This window comes from Nipponia nippon, unplaced genomic scaffold, assembly GCF_047370975.1.
Source record: "Nipponia nippon isolate SJK-2023a ecotype South Korea unplaced genomic scaffold, ASM4737097v1 scaffold_5, whole genome shotgun sequence".
Lineage (NCBI taxonomy): Eukaryota > Metazoa > Chordata > Aves > Pelecaniformes > Threskiornithidae > Nipponia > Nipponia nippon.
In genome coordinates this window covers 6,099,409-6,116,470 of record NW_028262369.1, presented here as the reverse complement: position 1 = coordinate 6,116,470, position 17,062 = coordinate 6,099,409, and the positions used below count along the sequence as shown (strand labels likewise).

The following is a 17,062-nucleotide window of genomic DNA, read 5'->3' as shown; positions in this document are numbered from 1 at the left end:
TTTAAAATATAACTTTATGTTTTCATAAGGGCACCATCTTTCATAAGACAGTGTTAATTTAAAGTACTTATTTGAAATAAGTTTCAGTAAGCATTACAGAGGGAGACAAAAAACTGTTAAAAGTTCTCCCAGAGAATAAGATCTTGTCAGAACAGAGCTAGTGTGAAAGGGGTGAAAAGAAGTCAGGCAGCCCATATATTCAATGCGTGTCCCCTCCTTTCTTAAGGTTTTTTTCCTTGTCATGTGTGAGTCCTATCTCTGGGATGTTACATGGCTGCATAGCTCAATTAATGCTCTATGGCAGGAGGAGGAAAAAAATGTCTCTCTCTTGTCAGAAGCGAAGTTATTTACTTTCAAAAGCTGACAGAATAGCACTGCAGGGGCTTCATTTATTTCCGTTCAGAATGTCATTATTGTGTAATGCAGAGGGACTTCTGCATGCATTGCAGGCTTATTCTTGTAATCTTTAGTCTGCTGGATGGCTGCATAAGTGTAAAATGGCACACTGGAATGTTTCCCTCTTCTGACTTTAGCTCGTTCACTTTTGCAAAACTGTATTCCAAGTGTCTTAAATATTTACTGTTTAGATGGCGATAAATTAGTTTGTCGGTGGTGCTGATGCTTGATACATTTGGGATCATGCTCTGGCCTAGCTTTGAAAGACTGATTGTATCCTTAGTTGCCTTTATAATGTGTGTCATTTTTCCTGATGGGTAGCATATAGTTTGAGACTGCTTTTTCAGCGTTACTCTCTCTCTGTCATACTCTTTAGTTTTGCTAAGTCTAGCCCCAAAAGGAATATTTTAGTGCAGAATGTTTTGTAAAGACTACTTGCTATTTCATTTCAAAGTTTGAAAAAACATTCAACTTTCTTGATGTTGTATTAACATGTACTTCAGAGGCAAGATAAGTGGTTTTGATGTTCCCCATCCAAGTTCAGTGTGTCTCGCTGCAAAAACACAGGAGTGTTCAGAAATTGCAGTTCCAAGAGTTTTAGTTTAGTTTTCCTTTCCTGTTGCTACTATCTTTTCCAGCTCCACTTAGAACACCACACTTAGCACATGCACATGAAATTGCTTGTTACTCTGTGGAAAGATTTTTGGTACAGCTAAAGTAAAAACACAGATACAGCTAACTTCAGGAGTTCCTCGTGACCAGACATTGCCCTTCTTTCTGCCTGCTCTTAAAAAAAAAATAAAATAAATGCTCCATTGGAGTCACCTTTTCAGTGATAGTTGTTTTTTGGTTTTTTTTTCTTTTTGTTAAGACTAACTCCACTTTCACTAGTTTTTTTCGTGTTCCTTTTCAGTTTAAAGTGGTAAACTAAAGATTTAAAAAATTCAAAATTTATTCATTAGTAGTAGATTTTATTTGAACACAACCTGTCTTTAAATGAAGGGAAAAGGATTTGACTTCTAAATGGGATTGCTTGCTTCTTTCCTTCTTTTCTCTTCCTTTATTTGCAGACATAAAATCCAATAAATTTCTATTGCAGTTGCTGGGCTTGGGGGAGAAAAAGGAAAGGAAAAGTACAAAGCTATTGGGAAGCGTCAAACACGGAGAATGATGAAGTACATTTCATAGCAGCCAATTCCAACCCCAAAATCCCTGTTGTGCAGGAAGGCTTTCCAGCTCACACAGGAAATTCAGCCATTGCACAGCATAGTATTAATGATTTATACACACCGCACCGCTGCTTTTGTTCACTAGCAGAGCCAGGTTGTGTTAATAAAGGAATTTCAGGGAAAAGGGTCCCGGCATGCTGAGTTGTTTTGCTCAATGCGGTGGATGCTGCCTTCATAAATCAAAGGAATTTAGTGCTTTACAACCTTTCAGAGCTGCTGAGGGTGGGTTTTTTTTTCTTTTTTTAATCTGATTCACCTAGGAATATTTTCATTTCTTTTCTATAAAGAATGAATGAACTACTGGATAAGATCTATCTCAGCTGTTTTAGGGTTGATTGGTTTGCTTCACAGTGGCATTATACTTGCATTTGTTTTTCGTTTGGTATTTATGCTTTATGGTGTTGTCTATGGAAAGAGGCTAACATGGTTTTATGAACATAAAGAGATGCAGATCACATTATATTCTGTCTTGTTTCTTAGAAATAACTAAATAAAATGTAAAGGCAAAATATGTTTGCAGTAAACAAAGCAATTTTCTATTCTTTACCTAAAATAAAAAAATTAATAACACTTATTGAAGCATTTATCATTTTAAAACCAAGATAATTTTTTATTAGCAAAAATACACTTCCATGTTCTTTTGTAATAAATAATAAATGTGAGTATTAATTTTCAAAGTTGCTTTTTTATCTGGAAACTTTGTTTCCTAATAGCAACTGCAGGATTGAGTACTTAATTTTGTATTAATTCACATAGTGATTCTTTTCAAATAGTGGGTTGATATTGATATTACTAAAGAAAATATGTATCTACATTTGATTGTAGAAATGAAGGTAAAGAAGGATGGTTTTAGAAAAGGGTCTCAAATTCTGATGTGAAATAGAGTATTAAACAGTGTTATGGGACACTCTCCTAGAAAATAAACACTTGGTATGATACTTATGGAATCTAATCTTTACTTTCCATTACTGTTTTACAAAACGGGGGGGGGGTGGCAGTAGGAAATAATTACAGGGAACTTTTTTTGCAGATAAAGGAAATCTGGCTTTCCAGGGGAATCTTAAGACTTTGTATTACACAGCAGGTGCAGTGGTTTTAGTCCATTTGGATCAGAGTCATTGATTCATGTAGGTTTTGCTTACAGAAAACGTGACTGCTCTGTCCTGGCTTTGTTACAACAAAAATATGGTTCCCTCCTTATGAAAGTCAACAATGTGGGAATCAGTATTGCAGAAGTTAAAGCTGCTTACTACTGAGAGGAATTTTTTGTTTGTAGTTTGTTCTGTAGTCTGAAGGCAGATAACTACTTTCTTTTCTATTTTCATCACTGGTTTAAATATCACAGGTTAATATAAGACAGGTGCCCTGTAAATGAGGTTTATGTTTATAGAGTACCATTTTTGTATTTGTTTGTCCTCTATTATTTGGGTGCATGAGTGTTTCATTGTATTTAATTATGTCTGTGAGGCACAAGACAACAGTCAACATCTGCTCTATTGTTTCCTTGGTTTACAGATAGCTTTGATGGGTTATTAAACAATCTATTTTTCAAACAGAAAACAGGGGAACAAGCTGCACCCATATTATGTAATTTTGTAAAGGTACATTATGTAATTAGTTGTCTAGTATTTGCACAATAATCTTTTATTTTGGTTGAATAAATGCTACTCCGTTAAAAAAACATGTGATGATCGCAGGCAGCTTTTATTCAACAGTGAATTTCTAGTTTATAATATATGGGTTATGTTGATTTCACCACTACTAAATTGATTTTTACCACACATTTTACATTTAAATAATGCTCTTGAGTTGTGAATGCTAATACAAAAATTAGAAATGTGTATTAACTTTCACTTATTACTGAAGCAGCTACTGCTGAACTCTTACTGATTACAGAAAAAGTATTAATTAACTTGAATTATTTTGGAGTAGAAGTTTACACTGTTGCCAGAGCATCAGTGGGGGAAGGCAATGCTCAAACTGCTTTTACTCTCGCAGATCTTACTTAGAGCAGAACAACCCTCGGTATTCCCCTGCCAAGAGAAGTTGTACTGTACGAGCAGCGAGACAGCACTGTAGAACTTGACTCTTCTACAAATGGATTTCCTGTTGGAAGAGCGCTCGTTTCATTATCTGTTTTGAATTTTTTTGTTTTGTTTTAATGTACCTGTCAACTGTTTTAAGTTTCTTTATGTAACACTGATGCCCGCTATACTCTCTCTGGATGGATTAAAGTAAATCACTGAAAAATTCCAACTACACAGCATGTGATTGTTTTTGCCTCAAAAATAAGATGTAGAAGAAAATTTGTAGCAGAAAATGCATGTAGCAGAAAATGAACTTTGAAACTGCTTTATGGAAACTCTAAGGGAAAGTTATTTTCACAGATTTATGAAAGAAGCTGAGTTACAGCAGGCGGCGTCTGATCTGTGATAGTGGTGGACACTGGTTCACAAGGAAATCGGGCTATGGAACACAAAACTGTTTAGTGTTTTCTTTGTATGATCTTAAAGAGCTAATCAGGGGTGAACAGTAAAGGATAAGAATTCAGGAAATGTCGTTCTTTTACTAGTACCACAAATGGCCAGATAGATCAGTAGGCAACAACAAAGGTTGTTAACTTCCATTGTTTATGCAGTAGTACTAGATTACACAAGCATCTAAGGAAGCAGGCTGTGAAGGAGACCTATCATTAAGAAAAAATTTGAAGGAATTACAAAAACCTTTGAAAGTAATTTCTATAAGAATTCACTACTCCCTCTTGACTCATTAATTATCCTGAAATCTGACAGTTCTGTATGTAGCACTTTTCTGTCATTGCAATACCAGAGAGATGTTCCAATAATAGCATTTATAATCCAGATGTGCAAAAGTTATGTCTGTGGGAACAACAGGGTATGAACTTTCAGTGCAGTTCATGTTTGTTGAGCAACACAAGTCAAGACTTGTAGGGGAATATTACATTTCTTATTTTCATTTTTTCCTAGAGTTCAGTAACATGCATTTTGGTGTTTTGCTTTCTTACTAAATAGTATCATGGGTTGCATTTCTTCTGGTTAGGGACAGATCACTATTGAAAAATCTTGAGAAAAGGTAAGATGCTCTCAGTCAAAGAGTTTGAGTTAAATTTTTGGTGTCTGATCCTCCTGTGTTGCACTGCAGGAAAATTGGGCACATCTCAGGTCTTAGAAGGAGACTACTTACTCTTTGTCTTATTTCTTGCAGCAATAAAATCTTACTTGTATCCAGCTACTAATCTTAATATCAGCTAAAGGCAGCTAAAGTACTGATTTCAATAAAAATAGGCATAATCCTTTTCTGTTGTCCTTTTTCTCTGCACAAATTTACACCAGACCTTTGCTGGTGCACTCCAAGGGCACTGACAAAGATTGATTAAAACCTAAATGAAGGTGAGATTTAAAAGGCCATCCTTTCTTTATTCCCTTCTAATACAAAATGGAATTGACCAGAAGTAAAAAAGTTGGTAAGTGGAAGACAGGAAAGGCTCTTACCATCTGGCATTGATACAACAGTGTTATGGTTTTCTGTTCTTCGGTGTTTATTCTGTCCTCTTCTGTTATTCTGATCAGCAGGACGGTCCCCATAGGTTTACATTGTCCTGAGGAAGTTGTTGTGAGAGAGAGAACATTAGAAATGAAGTATTCACATGAATTCAGTATCCACTGTGGTTGGTGAAGAAAATCACTTGTTTGGTAGTATAGTTATTTAGGACTGGAATGTATAATGAAGAAGTAGAGCATTGTCTAAGAGGTCTTGGGGGAGGGGAGGAAAGAAAATGGATTATGTGGTTCTTTAAGGTGAGATCTATTTACTGTATTACCAGAAAGTTTTGCTGAAGCTTAATCCAGGGAACTTTATTCTTTCAAGGTAGTTTTCCTGTGTGCTAGCTGCTTACATGAAGGTGCCTGCAGAGAGTACCAGAGCAATTCCACTCACATGGACCTGGCCTCAGTCGCAGCCCCTCAGACTATGGGCAGAAGAGATCTGACCCATCTCAGGAAAAGGCAGGTACTCCTGTGCTGTGTAATCTGTTGGCTGGATAGGCCATGCACAGCAGCTACCTGTAAGACATCAGACTGAATTTAGGAGTGGTGGCTGAATTGCTGAACATGGGATTAAGTTGGAGGCAAACTTCATATCAACTGTGCCTTCCAATGCTTTCAGCCAAATCCCGCCTGCCTCAGATGCTCCTAGCTTGCAGTTCTTGGCTAAACTTCAGTACTTAAAAACTATTGCCTATGTCGTGAATAGAGCTGAATTATAGCTTGTATTCCATCTAGTGCCTTCAAGTCTTGATATTTTTATCTCTGGAGAATATGAAACTTGTCAGTTCTGAACAGAAATTCCCTCTGATCCCTTTAAAGACCTGTAGGGTCTTTATTATTTTGGAGTTTGAATAGGTTATTTCTCCAAGGCACCCTGCTCACTTAGAATATCTACCCTATGCTGGTTTCTGCAATCAAACCATTGCACTTGGCATAGTAGGGTGCTTGAATGATGTATTTATATAGGCAGGAGGCATGATTTAATACCATCTCATGATTTGCTATGCAGTCCTATTAATATGAACTTTACTCAGGGGAATGAGTAGCTGTTACTTGTCAGCAAATCCTGTGTGTATTAAGGAGGTGAAGTTGTATTGAAAGATCCTCACAGTGATACTCTGCTGTTCCCAAGGGAAGCAAATGAAAACTGTACTCTAATGAATAGGGAATGTGCTAATTGGGGTCAAGAAGAAGTCATAGCTTCCTGTGATACAGTAGTCAGAGTAGCCTGACTACAGCAACAAAGAGAAGTCCGTTTGACCAGATTTGGCAATAAAAATGGGTGGCTATCTATCATCTTCACACAGCCAAACCCTGACAGATGTCAGTGACAAGCAGGTGGCTTGTCTGTTCTAGAATACACTATTATATTCCTGAGATCCTGTTCTATGCATGTTGGCTGTCAACAAGAAGACAACCATGAACTGATACTGAGTGAGACTCGTTGTGTGCTCAAGTACCGGCAAGAATCCTGTGTGGAATGGATGATGATCTATCACGGCATTGCTTGGGTATATCAATAGGATTCTTTAAGAGTGGATATTGATTAGAAGTCAGTCTGTTCTTGATTTGCAAGGAAAAACATTTTTATTTTTTTTTTTGCTGCTTGTCTGTATTTGCAAATGAATGTACCCTGAGGCGAAGATTACAGCCTGCTCCTACCTGTTGGCAAAATACATGCAAAAATACATATTTCTTGGGCATCTTACATCCAGTACACGAAAGAGAAGAATAAATGAATGAGATTAAGGAAGATATGTGAAAGTGTGATAGTAATACATATTTTGTGAAATACATATATATAGCTTGACTTTTTTTTAAATAAAGACATATGTGATACTGCTTATCATTTATGCCACTGGAAGATGTATGTCATGTTCAGTAATTTGGCTATGTAACTGCATGATGTCAAACAAGCATGAGAGCTTGAAAGTGTCTGTTCTATATTTCATACAAAATTTTCAAAACTTCTTAACTTCACATAGATTGGAGGCTTATCTCAGCTTTTTAAGAAATGGCAGATAAACTCAAGAGCAGAGTGGTGAAAGATATCTGAAGTAGCCAGAAGATGGGAAAGAGTTTGTTCGCAAAGAAGCCAACAGTGAAAATACAACTGATTTGGTACACTATCCAACCAATAGGAATTATGTAATAAAAGCCAGTATGGAACTTCACAAGAAAAGGAAAGCAATGCGGTGCTCATTAAGACATAAGAAACATAGGGAATACCTCTGCACCACATCTTCGATGTTGTGCATAAGTAGTAATGTACGCATGTCAAAATCAACTCTTGGTAGTTAAAGCAATAGTATTTTCTTCCAGTTCTGCAGCTACCTTTTCTGAGTGATCTAGGACAACAGGAGACAGAGAAATTCCCTTCCCAAATAGAATTGTACAGGGCCACAGAGCTGTTCATTGAAGGAGCTGCACTACAAATGGCTTGCATCACCATGTGTGCTGCACCACTTCTTGTAGCTTTAGAAGATAATTTTCTGTGTGACTTCTTGCATAGTCTAATGTTATCCTTCTTCCTAGTTCAGTGCCCAGCACATTAAATAACTGAAGATCCCAGATTTATCCTGCTTTAATTTTGACACAAATGGTGGCACAAAAAGACAAATCTGGTTGTGATTCAGAATCTTTCAAATTCATATGAAAACACAGATAAGTCAAAAGGCACGTATGGCTATTTGTTTGTTTATTTTTTCAGGGAGTACTGGTTCACAGATTGTTCTTCGTTTTTGTGCCATGATATCTATGGATGATGACAGGTCCTTACGTTTCTGTGGTAGCCAAAGGGAAGTCCAGCCACAGAGGCATCCCTTAACTCTATTTTTTAACCCACTTCCTCTCTCTAGCATACATTTATCGCCTATGTAAGTGAATGTGTTTTGCGACTCACTAAAGCGTAAATCACTGTATCTGCCATCAGAAGACAAATACGTATCTCTAGCAATCTAGTCTAAGCAGGAACTGAAGGTTTCTAAGGATGTAGAAGAGGGCAAGCCATTTACATAAAAATCTTTGCCTTCACACATTCCTGAAAAAGTGAAGCTAAGTAGATGTATACCTTTTGAGTTCGTGTGTGTTCTTTCATATTACTGTCATAGGCGATGATGTCTTTGTACCAGACACAGTTCTCTTCAGAAGGAATTTACAGTCTAAGATGGATACAAATGTATAGCTGACTTGCAGAGGAACAGAGATATTGGTCATCATGCTACTCAGCAGTGAGTTCATCCCCCAGTTAACGTTTTTGTGTGGCATTCTTTCAAGAGAAGGTTTTATGAGCTGAAAGAGAACATTCAAAGATGTTTATAGGAAGTTCTTAACTGGTATCAGGAAATTATAGGAGAAAGCATCAATGCCATTTTGACTGTGCTTGGGAGGTGAAGGAGCGTAATATTCAAGGCAATATGAAGAAGAAATTAATCTTTCAGTTGTTCACAGTAGTAGCTAGGGTAGGAATAGGCTGAAGTGAGCCCTTGAAGGTGATGACAAGTACCATATAGTTGCTGAGGTAGTAAAAGGATGTGTTGTGGGGCAATGCAAGGAGGGAAAGGGGAAGTGATCTTTCTGGGAGCATTCCAAAAGAAACGCAAAATAAACAGGCCATTCTTTAGCCGGTGAGATACTAAAGCAGCAGGTTCGTCTTGAACTGCAGCTAGTTTTTAATTTGCTCTTCAGAGCTAATGTTATTTTCAAATAGAAACTTTAAGTGCAAAAGAAAAATGCATTAATACCAAATGTTCTGTATCCCACCAGTGTTCCACATACTTGAAAAAGATGGGCTTTCCCAGCTGTAAACTGTTTCTACATCCTTGCCCTATATGCTAGTGTAAACTGCGATGCTTAATAAACTCTACAAACTCTGACAGTATCCACCATGCTCATATCAGTACAAGATCAGTAGATATCTTTGATTTGTATATGTGATTAAAAGTCACTGAAATATCCATGTTGTATTTTTGTTCTGCTGTTAAGTGTAATAGGAGTTGTCTGGGGAATTGATACTTGGCATGAACAGCTCCTACATGTATTTCAAACTTTGCTTAGAAGAGTGGAATAGAGTCAGCAGCTGAGGACAGGGGTCAAGTCTGGATAGTGCTTCTGGTGCCCTTGAAGAGCCTTTGGTCCCAAATAGTTTTTGCAGGAAGGTGGAAATACTCTTTGGAAGACAATAAAAGTGGCAGCAGTCGTGGTTGAGAAGGTGAGGGAATACATGCAGGACAGCTTTATCTATCTACCAATATTTCATTCAATGCCTGAGTCTACTTACCTCAGGCAATGCTAATCAATGGCAGCTCACCTTCTCTTTTGGAGCATGCATGCTACTGAGCTGGTAATACTTTTTTAGGGACAATAATTTAAAGTTGCTGTGGATGATGGAAACTACCAGGAGACTTGGAAACTACTTCATCCTCTCAGTTCTGGGTTTTCCTTTACCAGAAAACCACTGAGAAATCTTAAAGAGAACATGGAGAGCATTTGGAGAATAGGAAAGGTGGCCAGAAAACAGGAGTCTTGAAGAAGAGCTTAAAGGAATCAACTATGACATAGCTTAAGCTATGAAGAGGGTGCCAAAGTGGTACCTGAATTATTTATGATCTGTGAGATGAGAAAGTTAGGCCAATGTTGGAAGAAAGTAGAAATTATTTGAAGTTCAGTGGTGTTGTATAGCATTTGGAAGAACCATTGTTTGTGGTATTTTGAAGTAGATTCAGGCACTAAGAAGAATTAATTGTTTGGCAGAAAGATGGTCTTCTATCAGGCTGTGATTAGAGCATACGTCATTGATTGACTGATGACTGCATTGCAGGGATCTGCCTTTTCTAGGCAATGTGGCTCCAGGGAAGTTGCTAAAGTCTTTTTTACTTTGAACCATAGCAAAACTAAGCATCTGCTTTTGCCTGGGGGAGTATTTTGGTCATTGTCTAATGCACCATTTAAGTATTATATGCAGGCGGGATCAAAACCTTAGCCCTTCTTGCATAATTTTCATTTTTCTTGTTCTGCCTGAGTGTGTAGCACAGTTTTCAGGCATACTTCTGGCTTTATTTCTTTCTGTGTCCATCCTTACTGTACAGCAGTCTCCATTTCCTTCCCATTTCAAATGACTTTTTAGCAAGCCCACAGTGAAATCACTATTAGAGCACTCCTGTCAGTAGCTTCAGTTCTGGGCTAAAACATAAGATTATGGCATTAGACTGCTGGGCCTGAAATACTTATGTATTTCGTGACCTTCTACTGCTACCTTAGCTTGCTTAACCTATGCTGTTCACCTTTAAAACCAGCGTCTTTCTAGGAGGCAAGTTCATAACAGGACTACTCTGTCAGATTGTGGAAGTTTGATTGTTCAGTCAATTTCTGTGTAAAATAATTATAGTTTCTTACAGTAATCAATTCAAATAATGCCTTCTATTATTAGTGCAAAAATAGTCTTTAATTAACAAGTTTAAAAAAGGTGTGTATTGTACGGGCTTCTTAGCTATGATTCAGGTAGTATCACTTGGGAGTTTTGAGTCCAATGTGACTAATTCTTATATTGCTGCTAATTTTTAAAACTGTAGATTCATTTTCAGAAATAATACCTGCCTTTTAGCAAAATTTTGCAGAAATGAAACAAAAAAGATTGTATATTTTATTTCTGTATATATATTTTATATATAAAACTAGTGTTCCTCTATTTTCTTGTTCTTTTCTCCTGTCTTTCATTTTTAAAATCAGTTTTCAGTTTCAGAAAATCCTTGAAAATTTTTAATGAAAGAAAAAGAAAAACAGGTTTGGAAGCAGATAGCTGAAAGAAACATGCCCTCCGTTAACATACTGAAAATGGCTCCACATGTCATTTTTTTCTTACAGCATTATAATTTTCTAGAATGTAATGGAAGTGAAAGCTATATGGTTGTTTAAAATAGATGATCTCCCCTCTTCCACCCACACACATACTTAATTTTTTGCAGGGAGTAAGAATCCCGGAGTAGGCAAGGAAGTAAGTACTGCCACCATCAGTGGCTTCACACAGGTGATTGATGTGCACAGTACTGACCATTCTGGCTTTGTCCTAGCAAAAACATTTAGGCTCATGCTTAACTTTAATCATGCAAGAGGTCCTGCTAAAGTGAAACAGAATTATTAGCATCTTTAATACTCTTCTGGCTCATTCTCTGAGTCTTGAGCACTCTTTGTGGTCAAATTTCATGTGTCCAACATATTCTTGCAGAGCAAGAGTGACCATTAATGCTAACTAACGGTGAACTGTAAAACTTAAGACAAATTTCCTTTTTGTCTGGCTGGGAGGGAGAACAAATATGTTGGTATAAACTGGTGAAGCTGATGTAGTTGCATTGGCGTAAGTTCAGAATTTGGGACGGGGCGGAGATGCGAGTAAAGCTGTATTGTACTTCTGTGGTTTTGATTCACAGAGGTTTGTGCGAACTTAGGTAGCTGGTGCACACATGGGACATCATCAAAGAGCCCAACCAGAAAGTCAGAGCTTGGATTTGGAGTGCTATACGGCTATACATTTAGAAGCATGTTGTTATAGTGAGGCAAGCAAAGCATCCTTTCATTAAAACAGGTAACTACAGTTTATTTTCAAAGTTTATTTTTATATATTACAATCTGCAATGTAGTAAATATAGATGCTTTTTAGACATTTGATATTTTCATTATTCTTGACTGTTTATACTGCTTGTAAAGGACTGGAAGGGTCCTCCTGTAAGTTGCTGAGTTCAGACTACCACTGCTATTGGCGTCATATAAATTTCTTCTATAATCTATCCTTTTTTATAACTGTGGATTTGGAAGTCTGTTCTAGACCCTTACTTAGCCAACACCAGTATACTTTTAAAAAATAACTTGAAAAAACATTTTCAGCCTAAACTTATTCATAACCAGTTTTTTCTTGATTTTCAGTGTGTCAGGATTGTCCTTAGCTTAAACAGTCTCTTCCTCCTACTGTTCTCTTCCCTGTTCACAGATTGTTTTGCTAGGATAAACAAATTGAACTTTCTTAGGTTCCCGTTACAACATAGTTGCTCCATTCCCCTGAACAACATAAAAAGGACTTTCTCTACAGCTGTTGTAGTTGAATTTGACCTTTTATTTTTTAATGTGGATGAAGAGAACTGTAAGCTATTGGACGTATCTCTAAGAAATTAAGAAATTAATTGAGAAATTAAATTAATTAGGAAATACTGATAATTTGCCTTTTTGTATTTTCATCACACTAGCAGCTCAAAGTCCTTAAACAGATGCAATGAGGTCCTGCTTTTCTTCCTCCTGAGTTTAGAACTGAAGTTTCTGTTTTTAGCAGAAGCATGACCTTATGTTTTGTATTATTGAATTTAATCCCATTTCTATTAATGCAGTCCGTAAGGTTGAGCAATTCTTTCTATATAATAGTCTTATCCTTCTCAGTCTTTACAGTACCTTCCACCTTTATGTCATCAGGAAATTTCATCAGCATGTTGCCTCGTGCCAAAATAATTAATGAAAACGTTAAGCAAAAACTGTCCCAAAACAGATCACAGAAAAGCTTCCCTTGAGCCTGTGCTTCCCTGTACAAATCATCTTGCTCTTTAGGTTTTCTAACATCTTATCAAATATGTACATGCTGAAGCAAAAAACAACTAGGTATTTTACAGAACAATGTAACAGTCCTTATTTACGTCAGTTGTCCTACTGGAGTAATTTCAGTAAAGCTTGCAGAATGCATTTTATAATCTCCATCCCTGGGTGAAAGAAATCTTCTTTCACATCAAATGCAGCTCACTCTGTTAGACCAAACAAATAGGTAATAGTTAACATGAACGTTTTTTTAGAAATGAAATACTTTTAAATGAGTTGTAATGGCAACTCGCTCTCATATATACCTTTTGTTTATATATTTCTGTATGGAAGTTAATAACTGGTTTTGTATTGGAATTTGTGAAAATCTTTTGGCAAAACCCACCATCTGTCAGCCTACTGTGTGCTTAATAATTAAACTGCAGGGTTCTGTTCCTTAACAAGAAAAGAGCAAGAAATATGATTAATAGCTAAGCATAGTCAGATAACCAGTGTGAACAGCATTATCCCCAACAGAAAAGTGAAGTGATTCTATAACAGGAGATGGAACTAGGTAAACATCACTTCATCATGTGACAATTGCTGTCCTCATTGGCAGTCTCTCAAAAGAGCATCATAGAGGGTCACAATTCAGCATCTAAAGTTAGAAATGGTATAAGGCTGATAGTAACGAGGGCCAACATGCAGCTGCTAAGGTAGATTCCTAAATCATGCAACACAGCTGCCTTGATACATGAGAATCAATTACTGAAAACCTTTCACGATGGTCAAAATGTGACATTAAATAATTGAGTATCACATCAAATCTTGTCTGCAATTAGTTATCTGGAAAAGTAATTATGCAACAAAATCAAGTAGCTGAAATTAGTCATGTGAAGAACCCTGGTTATTCAAAGACTGCAGGAGAGGATTTTTTTTTTTTGTTTACTTGTAACATGAAGTTTTAAGCACCTAACTAATTCTTTATTGAATTAAAAAAATCTTGCTCGATTGTAATTCTTGTCATTAGTCATATCTGCAATAGAAGACGCATTGCACATGAAATAGGATTTAATGACTAAGTTTGTTTTGTCTAAAGTAAAAATGATTAGCTGTGGAAGAGAATGTCTTGCAAGTAGTACATTAAAAAGCAAATCTGTTTTGTTTAGGGGGGAAAACAGCCTAAATTTTGGTCTTTTGTCTCTTACACTAAGAGTGTAAGTTTAATTGGAGAACAGATATGAAATACTCCAAAGGTCAAATTCGTTCTTTTTAAAAAAGCTATGATAAATGTAACAACATAGATGTTGTGAAAGGTTAGAAAAGCCATTAAAATGTAATTTACACTAATAGAAGTAGTTAGCTCAAATATTCAAAATAAGCAAGAAAAATATAATGAATCAAGCCAGAATATGTATCTGGTGTAACAGACTTAAGTTTAAACTCTCACATGAATATTGTTTAACAGCTTATAAATATAGGGAAACATTTATTTATGCAATCATGATAAACCTGATTATTTTTAAATGGCTTCTAATAGTAACTGTTGTCATGCATATGCCAGAACTGATAGGAAAATTAATTCTAATCAGTAGATCTGTACAGAATTTGATCTGTATGTGTGTAGTACTTAAAAATCTGAACTGTTAGAGAGTAGTTGGTTAGTCATGTTACTTAAGCTGGTCCCAAAATAGCACCTTCCTTTTTTGGTAGAGTTAGGTTTGCAGCTGTTGTCTCTATCTGTTGTCTCTGAAGAAAATTTTAACATTAAGAGTTGCTGACGTCAATTTTTTTCTTTTTTTTACAGCTGATGTGGGCTTTGCCCCTGACAGAAGTTATTTGGTTCTAGCTCTGAGTTTGGAAGAAGTTGGTATATAGATTTTCCCCTAACTTTCAATTGATGTGTTTAGCTTTAGTGGGAGTAATACTATCACTTAAACCATGTTGTCGTCTCAAGGAGTTTTGCTACATCCATATGGAGTGCCAATGATTCTGCCGGCAGCACCATACTTCGCTGGACTTGTTCAGGTAATGCAAGGCCGCTTCCAACAAGCAACTTAACTCTAGTGCACTTAGAGTAATAATTGGAATTTTTATGGTTGAGAAAGCAAACACTTTTAATACAGGCAAAGGCTCTCATGTAGTCAGTGAGAAGACAGTAGGAAATCAAAAAGATGGATCACCCTAATCTGTGTATTGACATCTCTCATGGCTGAATAAATGGTGTAGTTGAGCTATATTTGCTTGTATTGATTTGTCTGCTGTTTAACATTCATGCCTTTGCTTCATGAGGTTGACCACAGGGCAGAGGATTTGCTATCCATTCTAGGTTTCTGAGGGAGTCAGCATTCCCACGGCAGGTCATAAGACAAAGTAACTTACCATGATGTGTTTAGGTTAAGTGTTTTAGCACAGCAAATATGAATAGTGTTAAATATGCATTAATTCATATGTTATGCGTCACACTGAATGAAAAAGGGTTTGTGGTTTTGTGTGTATAGAAATATATCACCTTCACAGAATATTTATGCACATCACATTAATTCTTTTGAGCCCTGAAAGTGTAAGATCTTGCTTCAGGGCGAGAGTTTCTGTATTTCAGAAATTAACGGGCAATTACTAGATTTAGTTGTTGTCATGTTGTCTGGTTTTTATTTTATTCTATTTTTATAAAAAAGTGGTACTACTGAATTTTCTGGTGTTAGACTTAGGATTTTGAATAGACCATGTAGACGGTAATTAAGCAAAAAGTATTCTGTTGTTTACAGTATTAGAAGACACTAAGAAAGAATTCAAGTAACATTTCCATTTCATTGACAAAATGAAAAAAACAATGTACCCTATAAATGGCAGTAGTTAGATATTATGCATTAACAGGATCGAGAGAGACGAATATTACAGCATTTCTGTGTCATGTGAGTGATCAGTCAAATTAGCTGTGGAGGAGAGGCAAATTTTCCTTATGCTCCTTTACTACAACAGTTAGCTGGCATAGAGGGGCAATCACAGCATGAAACAGTTTTTTTTTCCATATAGGTCCATTCGGTAATCAAAGACTGTGAGTTGTGTTCTTCACTTTAGGCTTAATATCAGACACATATGTCTAAAATAGAAATATAGCATTGTACAGTGGCCATTATCAGATATTGAAAAACTGTGTCGTCTGGGACATGCAAGCTGATGCTATTTTTTTATGCAGTGAGACACGGTAGCACACTTAGACATATCCAGCAGGCCTTCATATCCATTAGAATTTGGGGGTGAAGGTCGGACGCTAGAGCTCAGTCAGACCCTGTGCCATCCTGTCCAATAAATAATTACAAGCAAATCGTGCCTTTCACTCTATGCTGATTGTTGTTGAAATTGCTTTTGAAAGTTCTCATAAGTTCCTGTTATAGATTAAGTGCTGGTGTAGGAAAAATAACTGCACCCAACTGAAATGGGTGAATGTAATCAGGTTTAATGGACTCGAGAGCTTGTTGGGAATTAAATAACTATTGATTTGTTGGAAAGTTGCTGTCATTACAAAATGCCACTCTGGACGCATTATCCAAGCAGATAGATTAGAAGAAAGCGCCCTTTGAAAATTCGGGATGCCTTATTTCAAATCTTTTTTTCTTTTCTTTCTTTCCTTAGAAAGAAGTATCCAGGCCTATGCTACTCCATTAGCATAGGTCTAAAATAGTAAAGCAATAAGAATTGTTCTACAGAAAAATAGCTATGTTTACAGGTACAGTTGAAAAATGTTCTTCATATGGATACTTCTTTAGTCTCTGCTCTTCTCTCCCTCTCCCTAATGTCGTACCTGAAAATTGCATTTTGGAAACAATAGAAATACTTGAGTTACTGTCTTAGTGGGTGAACTAGAACATTAAATAGTTTAACCACTTTCTCACCCCAAGTTTTCATCTGCATTTGCAGTATCTGCAATCAGCTTATGATACTAGAATGCTTATTGTTTGTCTCTTAGAGTAAACCTAAGTAATGTATCCAAAATAAATAATGCAAAGGACATTTGACAGGCATATTTATACCATCCTTTTCTAAGCAGTAATTACATAATGTTCAGAACTTTAATGGAAATTTTCTTCAAAAGTATGCCTTGATAAACTGATTATGCAAATGTTTTTACTGGATTGCAGGTTGAGAGCCACAACCCTGAAGTATTTTCAAATACAAGGCTGTTTTAACATTTTAGAGGCTTATAGGATTGCAATTTATTTATTTGCATGGATTTCTACAGAAAGTAGATGTATTTCTGATTAGGGACTCCCCATGATTTCCAATTGGATTTACACCAAGATTGCATATGAAAATATG

At 36.4% G+C, this 17,062-nt stretch overlaps 1 protein-coding gene across 38 annotated transcripts in view; it reads left to right on the top strand.

Annotated features, from left to right (window-relative positions):
• Positions 1-17,062, top strand: part of RBFOX1 (RNA binding fox-1 homolog 1) — a 1,359,349-nt gene that overhangs the window by 1,072,321 nt on the left and 269,966 nt on the right. For 8 of the 38 annotated variants that reach the window (XM_087731017.1, XM_087731007.1, XM_087731008.1 and 5 more), the window contains 2 exons: positions 11,617-11,771; positions 14,550-14,770. The exons of 29 other annotated variants lie outside the window; for them this stretch is intronic. In XM_087731017.1, the coding sequence (XP_087587143.1) occupies positions 14,684-14,770 (87 nt within the window). In that variant the 5' untranslated portion in view covers positions 11,617-11,771; positions 14,550-14,683. The remainder of the gene's footprint in view (positions 1-11,616; positions 11,772-14,549; positions 14,771-17,062) is intronic. One more of the 38 variants, XM_087730999.1, reaches the window with a different exon arrangement.